Source organism: Cololabis saira, chromosome 8 (genome assembly GCF_033807715.1).
Source record: "Cololabis saira isolate AMF1-May2022 chromosome 8, fColSai1.1, whole genome shotgun sequence".
Classification (NCBI taxonomy): Eukaryota; Metazoa; Chordata; class Actinopteri; order Beloniformes; family Belonidae; genus Cololabis; species Cololabis saira.
In genome coordinates, this window is record NC_084594.1 from 34,799,803 (window position 1) to 34,813,147 (window position 13,345).

Consider the following 13,345-nt stretch of genomic DNA (forward strand, 5'->3'; position numbering starts at 1 on the left):
ATCATAACTGAAGAACTTCTGTTGCCATAATGCGGAAAGATGAGAAAGAGGTAGTTGCATCTCCTCAGGATGACCACACCACCTTTTGGGTGGAAACAAATGCTGTAATATGCTTACTAATGGAAAGTTGGGAACGCAAGCAGAATCAGGCCCAAAGGTTTCTGCATTGTATTGTTCACGTCAAACAATTTGACAAAAAAAAAATCCTCAGTTTTTATTTACTTCCCAAAAGGGAAAAAAAAGTTGAAAGGGAAATAAGAGGCTTCAGGCAATCAACAAATAGAATGAAAATGAAGAATTTGGCAACCAGCATATATTTGTGGCAAAAATAAAAAAAATGGTAAGAGTAATGATTGGCCTTGACATTGATTGGCTAGTCATAACATTGAACAGTAATTAATTAAGGGGGCAGTGTGCAGTCCATTCCAAAGAAATTTCAAGTATTAAACAGATAATGACCACACACACATCAACCAAACAAAGACATTTTTATGCTGTGTCCACACCAGCATGTTGTCAATTGAAAGCAAGCCAGTGTTGCAGTTACACCTGCCATAGTTTCATATGAAACCATTAAACCTTTGTTGTGGTTATGCCAAGCATCCACATTCCTATTTTATAACATGCGACTGTTTGATCACATAAGAAGAGAACCATTATGAACTGTTGCAGAGACAATCTGCAGCAAAGATCGTTTCCAACAGTGTTTTCAGCATGTGCATGCATACCCAGTGAGCATGGATGACCATGTGATATGTATTTAAAGTGGTATGAACATGGATAGAGATGGATCAGTATTTGTAACAGTATTTTGACATGAATATGGACTAGTGTGGATCCAGCCTCAATATCAAAGCCTAAAAAACAAATACAAAGTAAACAAACAGAGAGAGGTCACTTTCAAAACTTGCAGCAGCCATCAAGAACCATAAAACAATGTTTGCTATTAAATAAATAGGGGGCATCCTAGCCCTTTTTGGTACACAGAACGATCATTTTTGTGTGTGTGTATAAAAATTCTGTTACATTGACAATTACAAGTCAGATTGTCAAGACTACCACAAAGTTCACAGATAATGGCTACAGGCAAACTCTTTGAAATCTCACTTAGTCTATTTAAGAGTCTAATTTCAAACATGATTGAGTGGTTGAACATAATCTTCCATATTCTGTTTCTAACAAATTTCCCCTGTGAGCAATCACTGATTGTGTTTAATTCATTTTGAGAATCACCCAATTCTTTCCTTTATCTACAGTAGAACAACAGGAGAAGTTAAACTGAAAGAAGTGCCATGTTCACTCACTGCTTCCCTCCATTCTCAGGCAGGCAACATTTCCTAATGACTTCAGCCGTTCTAAATAATTGAAAAAGCCAAAGTACCACATCAGCTACAGAAGTGACTATTAACCTTGTTGAGCGATATTCAAATCCAGTAAGAGCCAGCTTCGTCCTCCCGTATCCCTTGCGGGGAGGAAATGTAAATATACTCTTGCTGAGACAGATGGGGGAACCTCAAGCCGTTTGAAGTTCTGGCAAAAGAAGTCTTTTGCAAGCAGGGGGCTCTCCACCCCTCTCTGTAAAATATTCAGGACCGAGTGTCATTGAGCCACCTTTCATCAGTGTGAATCACTTCAAACCAAGCTGGACTTCCACAGTGTTGTGGCAGTGGACTATTGCTAAGCATGAACACGTAAAAAAAATAAAACTTAGCAAATGTTTACAAACTTACAACAGTAGCAGTGACAGCGAGAAGCAGCCTGAACACTATCTTGCTGTGCAGACAAGAATTCAGAAGATTTGATTTATGAGAGAGAGAAACAACATCCCTCTTCTTCTTCTTTAACAGCACTCTGGAGCCTAACCATCTGAATGCTTGTATGTCCTCTGCATTGTTGTTGACAAATTATTGCAAATGGAATTTCGCAGCTCAGTTGACATACTGTCAGAGCTGAAATGATTCCATTGTGATGATATGTGGCTGTCAATCATCTCAGGCTCTGATACAGTGCTATGGAGCAGAGAGAATCCCTGATCATTACTCTTATCATTCCACTCAAGAGACAGCAGGTGACAGAGAAAGGAGAAAAAGAAAGAGAAGGCAGTGAGAGACAGACACCTAGAAACCAACGGGAGACACAAACAACAAACAAGTACAAAAGCCAGTAAAAGTGAGATTAGAAGTTTTGCTAGAGTAACTTTTTTAACAGCAAGCTCCGGCAAAACAACATTGTGTTTTTAACCTGCAAGACATTCTAAGGTAGGAAACTGCATACATGTCACACGTTTGAGAAGATATATTCAAAATTATAAAACCTAAAAAAGAAAAAAAAAGTTGAAAATATCTCTTTTAAAAGATGGATCATGATTTATCATCATGATTTGAGTCCAGGTTAAAAAAAAAAAAAAAAAAAAAAAAAGGACAGCACTGGGCTGGATCAATCATGTAAATGAAGTTTTTTCTGCACAAAAGGTCTGCTACGGTGTCCCGCAGGGTTCAGTGCAAGGATTAATCCTTTTAGGTTAATACATGTAGCCCTTGGTAAGTATCATCCAGAACCACAACATCAATGTTCATTTCTATGCTAATGATTCGCAGCTGTCTTCATTTATGAAACCAGATTAAACAAAACAGTTAGCAAAACTTCAAGCATGTCTTAAGGGAAGGTAAGGCAAATGTATTTGTACAGCACAATTCAACAAGAAGGTGATTCAAAGTGCTTTACAGAGACGTTAAAATATCAAATGGAATAAAATAAATAAAAAATTCACACAGCATGATTTAAAGTGGTCTTAAAGTTAAGACCAGGATGCTCACAAACCTTTGTTTGTAAATTCGGATAAAAACAGACATTTATTTTGTTAATGGTCCCAAGCACCTTAGGAATAGATAAGCCAATAATGCACTGGCTTCTAGTACAACTGTGAGAAAACTTGGAGTTATTTTCAATCAGGATTTGTCATTTAAACAGCATATTAATCAGGTTTGTAAGACAGACTTTTTTTCCCGCAATATTGCAAAGATCAGGAGCATCCTCTCCCAGAGTGATGCTGAAAAACTAATCCACACTGTTGTCTCTTTTAGACTAAATCATAACTGTCAAGTTTTGGATTTAAAAATAAGGGAAATTTTCCACCACCTGCTGTCTACCAGCCCAACCGAGGTCCAGTATCTTACATTTTGAGACAGGTTTACAAGAAATCAAAAATATCTTCACTATCTTTCAACCACTTGCAGACTACAATTATTTGCTGATAGACCAGCCATTGTTGACACTGAAATGCTGTGGACATTCCTATGTATGTAATTTCTATAATAGAGCCTAAATGAAAACGCAAAAGTGAAATAAAGCACATTTTTTAAAAATATTTTCAGTTTATATACACATTGAGTGTCTTCAAGTGAAACATTTACATTTTCTTATAATTTATCATTTTCACTCATGTGGCTCTCTGGAGCAGCGCTGGTGCTGCTGACGGACATCGTTCTTCCCCCGTGAGAGACACCAACATCGCAGTTACAAATCTTTCAGAACACGTAACTGAGCCCCATCCTGCTCCTCTTTAGGAAAGTAAATTCACTATCCCATTTTTACAGATATTTACACTAATTCTTCGCTTTTCTGGCAGAAATGCCTTCTCTCTCATCACATCCATCCATCTCTGATTTGTTGTTTCGAATTTGCTCCCGTTGTTGCCACTAACCTCGCGAGAACTGCCACCCAGACGACAGCAAGTGGCCGTTCTTGCGAGGCAAGTGACAATTCAGTTTGGAGAGGCACAGGAATGCATTTACTATGGAACCAACTTCCAATTTGGGTTACAGAGGCTGACAGCTACACCTTCAAAAACAAAGTGTTTCCTATTAAAAGCCTATTATTGGCCATAACATAGGGTTTAGATTAACAGTCATAGCTACCGGACAAGACAATAGAAACTTGTCTTAAACATAGCTTTGTCGTACGCTGCAGGGGGACACCAACATGATCCACTGAGTTGTAACCCTCATCCTTCTCTCCTCTTCTTTCCTACCTTCAGTTCAATCCATAGTTCCCAATAAGGAGTATATAATAAACTACAAGAACAAGTGACTGCAATTATGCTTATGTGCTGTTCTGCCCCCCTTTTTTTCATCATTTGTAGGCCAGAGCTGCATGCTGACCTGCAATCCTCTGATCATCCCAGTGTTTATCTCTACTTATCTATATAGATGTCTCTGTAGGACATCCTCTAAACATGCTGACCTGCAGTCCCTGCACTAGCGACCTTGTTTGCTGCCTACACCTGTTTATTTAGCTGTATCTGTAGTACATTAACTAACCATGTATCAGCCATAATGTCAGTTCATACAATTCTCAGTTCAACATAATAATAATAATAATTACTACTAATATATTTTGTCTAATGCAATACTGACAATACATTTGTGCTTCTCCTCTTTCTGTCCAATCTCCCTCCTCTTTTCTTTCTCCACCTGGCTGGTTTTTGCCAGGAGGATCCACATCCTGCTCAAGGCTCTCCCCTCCTAAAGGGAGTTTTTCCTTGCCACGCTTTGGCTTTAAGATTTCTTCCTGCTAGGGGAGTTTTTTTCCCCCTGCCATTGTTTTTTTTGTTTTTTTATATATTTGCTTGAGGGTCATTGTTCTGGGTCTATAAAAAGCACCTGGAGACAAATTGTATTGTATTTATCGCTACATAGATAAAATTAAACTGAATTTAATTAAAATAATAAAGATTCTGCATTGATACAAAAACATAACGGAATTAAGAGTTTGCACCTCATGCAAAGTTAGACAACCATTGGTAATTTTCCACCTCAAGTGGCAGTTGAGAGAACAAACTTTGGTTTTCCCTGACCTAATGTCTGCAACATCAAGGAACACAGCCACGCCCAGCTGCTCCACCAAGAATTACAAAGTTATTATAAATGTTGCCCTCCAGTTATTTCATTGTCAATTCATGATCATTTAGTCCATCAAACTTGATTCTGCAGAATGGGTAGAAGCGAATTTGAATCTAGAGTAACACCTTTGTGTCGTTTAAAGAGTTATTATATATGAAATTATATTAAATTAAAAATGTAAGAAAATGTAAAAATGTTTCACTGATAATATGCCTAGTGTTGATTGAATGAGTGGGCTTAAGTTATGGATCGTGAGACACACATTCTGCAAACGAGTTAAGGTACGCTACGGTGCGCTGAGCTCTCAACTCAGAGCAGTTGTCTCGAGATTATTTTTTTTTTGCTGGGAAAGGTCCGAGTTTCAGCTTCAAGCGTTTCATGAACACATCACTCTTAAACACACACAAACCGTCACCATTCAGGGGGCCAATATACTCTCCAAGATAAATAACTTTTCCATTTCTATAGAGACCTCTTCTGTTTATCCCTCTCCCCAAGTTAGGGTCTGGGTGTCATCCTCAACAGCACTTTGTCATCCCAGAAACAACTGTTATTCTGGCCCATGCCCTGGTAACATCCAGTCTTGATTACTGTCATTCTCTTCTGTTTGGCTTACCTGACAAGTCCCTTCAAAACTTTGCTGCCTGAATTATAACAAGAATGCTGTCCCTCAGTCATATCACCCCTGTCCTGCAGACATTTATAACATTTTACTACTCACCTATAACAGCATGACCAACCTCAGCCCTCTGTAGCTCACTAAGCTCCCTCACATTAATATGCCCAGTCATGCTCTGAGGTCTTCTTCCTCCATCCAAATCACTCTCCCATCTGCCAGCTCGTCCACCATGGGGTTAAGAGCTTCCAGCTGTCCAGTCACGCTTTAAAGCATATTTCTAAGATGTGCATATTCCATTTAATTCTGGGACTGGAATTAACTAAATGTTGCACTTTGTTTTAATATTTTAGTGTTCTTTTTATATTTTGTTTTATGTACAGTGACCTTCAGTGCCCTGAAAGGCACCTATAAAAATAAGGTATTAAAAACATAAATGTACTTATTTTTTTAAGAATAAGTGGACCAGATAATAAAGTTCTTAGTGTAGCACAGTTTTCAAGTGAAGCAGATAACAAAAGACATTAAAAGTCCAAAACGTTTGTGTCTGATTGCTAGGACTGGCTTTCAACAGGTGGTGTGTAGCATGAAACAAGGTTAAAAGGACATCCTTATCTAGTTGTTCTGAGGCTTTGGTTACACAACTTCTTCCCCCCACTTTTAAAAACACATTTGTTTGCAAGTCAGTACGAGAAATGTATGTTTTAATCCCATACAAGTGGCTCACAGTAGCTTTGAAAGCATGCATTTAGTAAATGCATAATGTTTGTATAAAGTGCTGCTCAGGCCTCACAAACACCAGAAGATTAAAGTCCATGAGTTAACCTTTGAGCTGTGGTTTTATCAGACATGAGGTGGAAGTTCAAAACTGTGAACTATGGTGGGAGACTTCAGACACATCTCTGAAACATGGTTTTAAAGAGTGATAGTTCAAACTAACTCTCTGGAGCACAGCGCTGGTTGCATACATGCGTAATTACAGTTATACGAGCATTTGAACGGTGCAGTGATGCAGTTAAATCATGACAGGGCTGTCACTCTGGACGCATGCTTGCTTGCTTGGTCTGAAACTATTGCTACCAGCTCTCTCAGAGCTGGACAACGGACCCGGGACGACACAACGCGGCTGCAACAGGAAACGGTCGTAGAGTCTTACCTTGAGTTTGTCGAAAAGTATGTGTTTTGATGCAGTTGTCCTCAGTCCTCTCGATGCAGCCTGAGATGCCATGGATGCCGCCATTGTTGACACGCAGGACCAGTGACGGACCACGCTGGATCACGTGCTTATAAGGGAGCCCGCTCATTGGTCAGAAGAGAGAGGGGGCGGGGTTTCAGAGGAGACACGCCCACATCCATGTGCCTAAACTGTGCTCTGTGGTACTGCACTGTGGTACTGCACTGTGGTACTGCACTGTGGTACTGCTCTGTGGTACTGCTCCGTGTTACTGCTCTGTGGTACTGCACTGTGGTACTGCTCTGTGGTACTGCACTGTGGTACTGCTCTGTGGTACTGCTCTGTGGTACTGCACTGTGGTACTGCACTGTGGTACTGCTCTGTGGTACTCAGAGGTGTCAAAAGTATTCACATTCATTACTCAGGTAGAAGTATAGATACTAGAGTTTACAAATACTCCTGTAGAAGTTGAAGTATCAACTCAAGTTTTTTACTCAAGTAAAAGAATAAAAGTACTGGTTTCAAAACTACTTAAAGTATAAAAGTAAAAGTAATGTAAGAGGAAAAAAAGCCATTAAGGACAAAAGCCATTGAAAATGAATGCATCTTAGTATAATGCAAATATATTAAAGAACCATATATGTGTACTATTGAGCATTAACATGTGTTTCAGAGAGCAGGAGATATGATGACTAGTTGCCTATAAGTATTTTAATGGTGCAAAAAGTCAAACTTCAGAGGCATGTTATCTTTTATCCTAACCTTTATTGGAACATACACCCAAGTTTAGTTGCAGGAATCTGAGGGAACGGATGTAAGAACAAAACTGGACAAGAACATCTGAAACAACCACAACCAAATTCACTGTATCCAGATGGCGCAATTTAACTGGATAGTTTTGTTTTCAAAGGACAAAATGAAATAGAGTAACGAGGCTGTTTTTAAAATATAAGGAGTAAAAAGTACAGATAATTGCATGAAAATGTAAGGAGTAAAAGTAAAAAGTCGTCTGAAAAATAATTACTCCAGTGAAGTATAGATAACCAAAATTTCTACTTAAGTAAGGTAACGAAGTATTTGTACTTCGTTACTTGACACCTCTGGTGGTACTGCACTGTGATACTGCTCTGTGGTACTGCACTGTGGTACTGCACTGTGGTACTGCACTGTGGTACTGCACTGTGGTACTGCACTGTGGTACTGCACTGTGTTACTGCACTGTGGTACTGCACTGAGTAGATTTCTGAAGAATTTTGACATTTCGACATAGCCTACTCTATTAGAAAAAAGACTGTTTTATAGATATTGTGTCATATTCAACTGTAACATTCTTGTAATCGCTGTGTAAATGATGTATATTCTACAAAAGATAATAGGGTATGAGATACCAAAAACATGTAAGATACTTTACTTGGGGAACTTAACACAAGATACAATACAAAAAAGATGAGTATTGCTGTCAGCCAGTAAAAAAACAATTACCAGAATGTGGTACAAAATAGGCCCTCTGACTGAGGAGCTGTGGATGTGCACTGTGGAAGAGATTTTTGTAATGGAGAAAATTACACATAAACTGAGATTACAAGAGACACAATTCGAGGATAAATGTGAAAAATAGACTGATTACAGAAGACGAGAAGAGGACACCACCATTGCTACTGAACAATAAGGACATTGATATAAGGATGAGTGCTTAACTATGTATGTATGATTTACCCTGACACTGTAATTGTTGAAAGGAAATTTGAATAAAAAAATAAGTTAGAAAAAAAGAGAAAATTATGTACATTCTGAGCACCAAAGAAAGAGTTTGCACAAATATACTGAAATTTTAAATAAAGTGTAAATTTGATATCACATACTGTGAAGAAAGTCTTCTTGCAATTATGACTGTAGCTTATGACAGAAACTGTAGTTAATTTCATTTAATTTAATTTAAAACAATGAAAAGTTGAACTAATTCCCAATAAAAATTCAGATTTAAATTTAAAAAGCCCATTTAATAAAGCAACAAATGCTGTCCAAAGTCTTTTCCAAATGGTGGAGGTCAATAGTCTTGATCAGTCGTCTCTTTAATATCATCAACAGGCTGTTCAAAAGGCAGCAGCTCCCCTTCTGACAGGGAAAAACATCTTCAATTCTATCCCTCCTGTACTAGCCTGTTTGAACTGGCTTCCTGTCCACATCTGGATCCATTCTAAAATGTTATTGTTCATTTTTAAGTTCCTCAGAGCCACAGCACCATCTTATCTGGGTTAACGTCTCACACTCTGGCTAGAGCACTGGGGTGTACCGTTCAGTGACTCCTGGAGGTTCCCAGATCCAGACTGAAAAAACAAGAGTGCATTTTCAGAGGCAGTCTCAAACTATGGAACAGTGTAACTTTTAATATTAGAGGTACTGACACCATCTTCCATTTAAAAGACTTCCCTGAAAACATTTTTTTTCTTTGGTTTTAAGTACCAACTAAGCATATGTGTGCATGGTTTTTGCTGTTTGTTTGTTTTGTTTTTTTAATTAGAAACTCCAGAAGACAGGTGCCTTCACAATAACATGGATTACTGAGTACTTAACAAACAGACCGCAGTTTGAGAGACTTATTACATTTATTAGATTTATTTTATTTGTCCCGTAGGGAGATTTGTGCGCTGTGATGGACTGGCGACCTGTCCAGGGTGAACCCCTGCCTCTCACCTGAAATTAGCTAGGATAGGCTCCAGCAGACCCCCGTGACCCTGCAAAGCATAAGCAGGCATAGAAAATGGATGAGATTTGTCTTCACTGACAGTACATTTCATCATCACCATCAATAAATAATTGAATACATAAAAGACAAAGAAAACTTAAATGACTGCACAGAAGCGTTATGTCTCTGACCAGGTGGTCAGCAGCACAGAAGACTGTGCTCTCAACATTCCTCTTCACTTTGTACACCGCACACTTACAGTACAAGTCAGGAAGAGTATAAATATCTCAGTGTTCACGAAGGGACAGAGCAGACTTTACATGTAGCATATCTTCTATAAGTCTGTTGTGGAGTGCTCTTGCTCATCTGCTGTCACCTGTTGGAGTAGTAGCATCAGGGCCAGTGACTTTAAGAAAAAAAACTGAACAAACTGATAAAGAAGGATGGCCCTGTTTGGGAAATTCCCTCTAGAGTTGATTGAGCAATGTATGTGAAGGACTGAGCAGTCTGAGGACGGGCACAGGTTGAACTCAAAAAAAGGGTGTTTATTTCCACCAAAAATGAAATTATATATACAACAAAAAGTTAGAAATTGAATGGGCCTTTAAAAGAGATCAAAGTCACAGAACCCTACTAAAAATAATTGGTAACAAAACCCTAACTTACTCAAACAATTGACTTACGTAAGAGAAACAAAAGGGGAACTTAAATACTGTTGATCAGCCCACAAAACACAAAAGTGGGAAGAACAGAGTTAGTTGGACTTTGGTTTCGAATTGCCCAATTAACTATCATTTTCGCTGAAGTGAATTGTGGCTTACATCCAATTTTCTAAGCATCTGTAAACTTCAGGATGACAAATCACTAGGACAAGTGCTGGAATGACTACATAAAGCAGCAGGTGCTTCCTCACCAATTTCCCAGCTGCTGAAACTCACCTAATTTCTTGTATGACCCACCAAGTAAAAGGGCAAAATTTAGGATGGAAAAGGCTATCATTATATTGCCTTTATATTTACGTGTAAGTTATAAAATGTTCATAAAGAAGAGGATGTACACAGTAGTCTTAGACCCCGTCCACACGTAGCCGGGTATCTGCTAAACCGAAGATATTTTCCTACGTTTGGACCTGTCATCCACATGAGAACGCAAATAAAGGAATGTTTAAAAAAACTCCGGGCAAAGGGAAGATTTTTGAAAACTCCGTTTATGTAGATGGTGTAGATGGACACAACCGGAGTTTTGCGTTTTCGAACGTCACATTATGCGCCAAAACAACAACAAATCTACTTTGACGTGCGACCTTTGTTTACTACAGAACTACAGATGATCCAGCATCTGTCCTCCAAGCTATTTATTAAATAAATGGTCTCTGCTCTTGACCACCGTTTACTGCGTTACACCAACACAGAGCCTACGCCGTAGGATACGCGACGACGCGCACCGTACGCCGTACCCTACGGCGCAGGCGACCCGCCTGCCAGGGAAGCGGAGCCGCGGAGGCACAGCTTCCCCGGGAGCCGCAGATGATCTACAGGTTAGAATGCTTATGAATGTGGTCGAAAACGCAGATCTTCGGTTATGTGTGGAAGGTTTTTTTTTTTAAAAACGATGTAATGTGGATGCAAATTATTTTATAAACGGAGGGGGGGAAATATTCGGTTTTAAAAATACCCGGCTACGTGTGGACGGGGTCTTAAATGAAAAAAAATGTAAACACAACCTAGAGAGATACATCTTTGACGCACTTTATCAGATCAATTTGAATGCTTTTGAATGCATTATGAAACAAAAAAAAAAAAACTGTGATCATGACAATTTGTCAGGAATCATCTGCCATGTTGAGCTACTACCATGGTGATGTGCTGGGCAACTGTCTCCAGTTTCCCAAGGTAATAAGGTAATAATTCATGCACAAGGTGTTAAAACAAACACATATACAAATGGAGATTATATCAGTAACATTATTATTGCGAATAGTTCTTATATTTTCTTTATGTGCATAATGTGCTGTTATTCTTAGGGTTTTTTTGAAATTATGTATTTGTTTGATTACAATTGTATTCGTAGCTCTTTTGTTTTTCTTACAATTTCTCTGGCCTTCACACAGCCGAATGTTGGGCTGAAAATGGACATCCAGTAGTGGAATTTTTCTTTGAACTTATACACACCAGTATTCCAGACCAAAAAACTGCTAATACCCCAGCAAACCTGCTGATGATCAGTTAATTTAGTATATTTGATTAGTATAAAAATGACTGCTGCTTACCTTCTTAATCCCTATGAAAGCACAATGTGTCCATTTGTTCATGTGTATGAATGTAGCTGTTTAAAAAAGATCAAACTCTCCAACAAAAGGATACATTTATGTATGTCACGTTAACTGATGATTATAAACTGCCCATAGGACTGAGTGTGATAATTGTCTATATGTAGCCATGTGATAGTCTGATGATCTGTCCAGGGTGTACTCCTGCCTTTCATCCAAAGAGAGCTAGGATAGGCTCAGATTGCTGTTATCCATTAAACTGGAATATGGGGCTGGAGTTGCTGTACAAATTATTTAAATATGGGAATAACTGTCAATTTGGGAGCATGTCTGTTAGATTCAGAGACAAAGAGAGTCAGGGGGAATTGTATGCTGCTGTAACTCAGTTTACTCAACCCCAAACACATACTTAAAAGACCAGACTAGCTGCACACTCAACAGCAGTGGGGCAGCATTAGTAAATGAACACAGAAGGACTTGTCGTGAATGCACTAAAAAAACAAAACTTTTCCATTCATCGGTTTAAAAGTTACTTCAGTAATAATTGTGAGGGGGGGAAATACTCTTTGATCTTAGAGTGATCTTGAGTTAAACCATTCATAATGTCTTTGCAGCTGTAAAACAGTCACATCACTCTTTAATCATCAATGGGGGTTGGAATTAAATAGTCATAGCATTCATTTTAACAATTCATTTTATGTATGTTAAGCCATTCAACATTAAAAGGTCCATCATGGATGCTGATTGCTGGATGGGGCTGGAGTCTGTCCATTCACCACGTGACCTTGAGAGTAGAACAAACAATCATTGTGCTCAGTAGAAATGCATTGTTTGGAAGTCAAGTCAGAGAGCGTGGGATGTGTGAGCTGATCTTGTCTGAATAGCTAAATGGCCCACTCACATAGTCCTCCAGAGCCCTCATTACGTGCCGCATCTTGAAAGGGCAGAGAGGGCAAACTGATCATAAAGAGCAGTGATTATGACAGAGGGAGAGAGAGATACTCACTAAGAAACCATCAGTGTCAGCAGGTTACAGAGGACAAGACAGAGGGGAGGAGATGATGATGAACAGCTAGAGTCAAGAGATCGTTTTCAGAGTCCCGTTATGCTCAAATAACCAAGTCTACACGATAAAACCTTGAAAAACTTTAAAATGTGCAAATGGTAGTCACTTTAATGTCGACTGGAAGAGAATTTGCCTCATGTTTATTTGATCATTTTGCTCTTCGCCTCCTTTTTTTGGGTGAGTCAGTGATCCATATTTCAAACAGCAAAATATTCTATGGTTACAGGGCAGTTTAATAATCACAGTAAGAGCACAAATGAATTGAAAAGAACTGCACTGGCATAGTATCTCAACTTCTCTTCCCCACAGAATTGATGTTCAGAACTGTCAGAATATTCGTAGTCATATCTAATACAAATGAATAGGGATGTCTCGATCACATTTTTTGTTTCCGAATCTGAGTCATTTGATTTTGAGTATCGACCAATAATGAGTCCCAATCGCATACTTTGGCAAAAAAAAGCAATTCCCAAACTGCAAACAGTAGAAGCTCCTGCAGCACTGCAGTCGCTGTTCAATTTGAAATATTTCCAAAATGCAGACGATTCTGAAATGCCAAGGAGCCCATTTCAAGTTACCTCTACCTTTTTATGCCAGTGTTGTCAAATTCTCTGTAGGGAAAGTAGCTATTCG

The 13,345-nt window shown here is 38.8% G+C and overlaps 1 protein-coding gene across 1 annotated transcript in view; it reads right to left on the reverse strand.

Annotated features, from left to right (window-relative positions):
- Window positions 1-6,788, reverse strand: part of suclg2 (succinate-CoA ligase GDP-forming subunit beta) — a 136,328-nt gene extending 129,540 nt beyond the window's left edge. The window contains exon 1 of the mRNA XM_061727865.1: window positions 6,674-6,788. Within this exon, the coding sequence (XP_061583849.1) occupies window positions 6,674-6,757 (84 nt within the window). The 5' untranslated portion in view covers window positions 6,758-6,788. The remainder of the gene's footprint in view (window positions 1-6,673) is intronic.
- Between the last annotated feature and the right edge of the window lie 6,557 nt (window positions 6,789-13,345).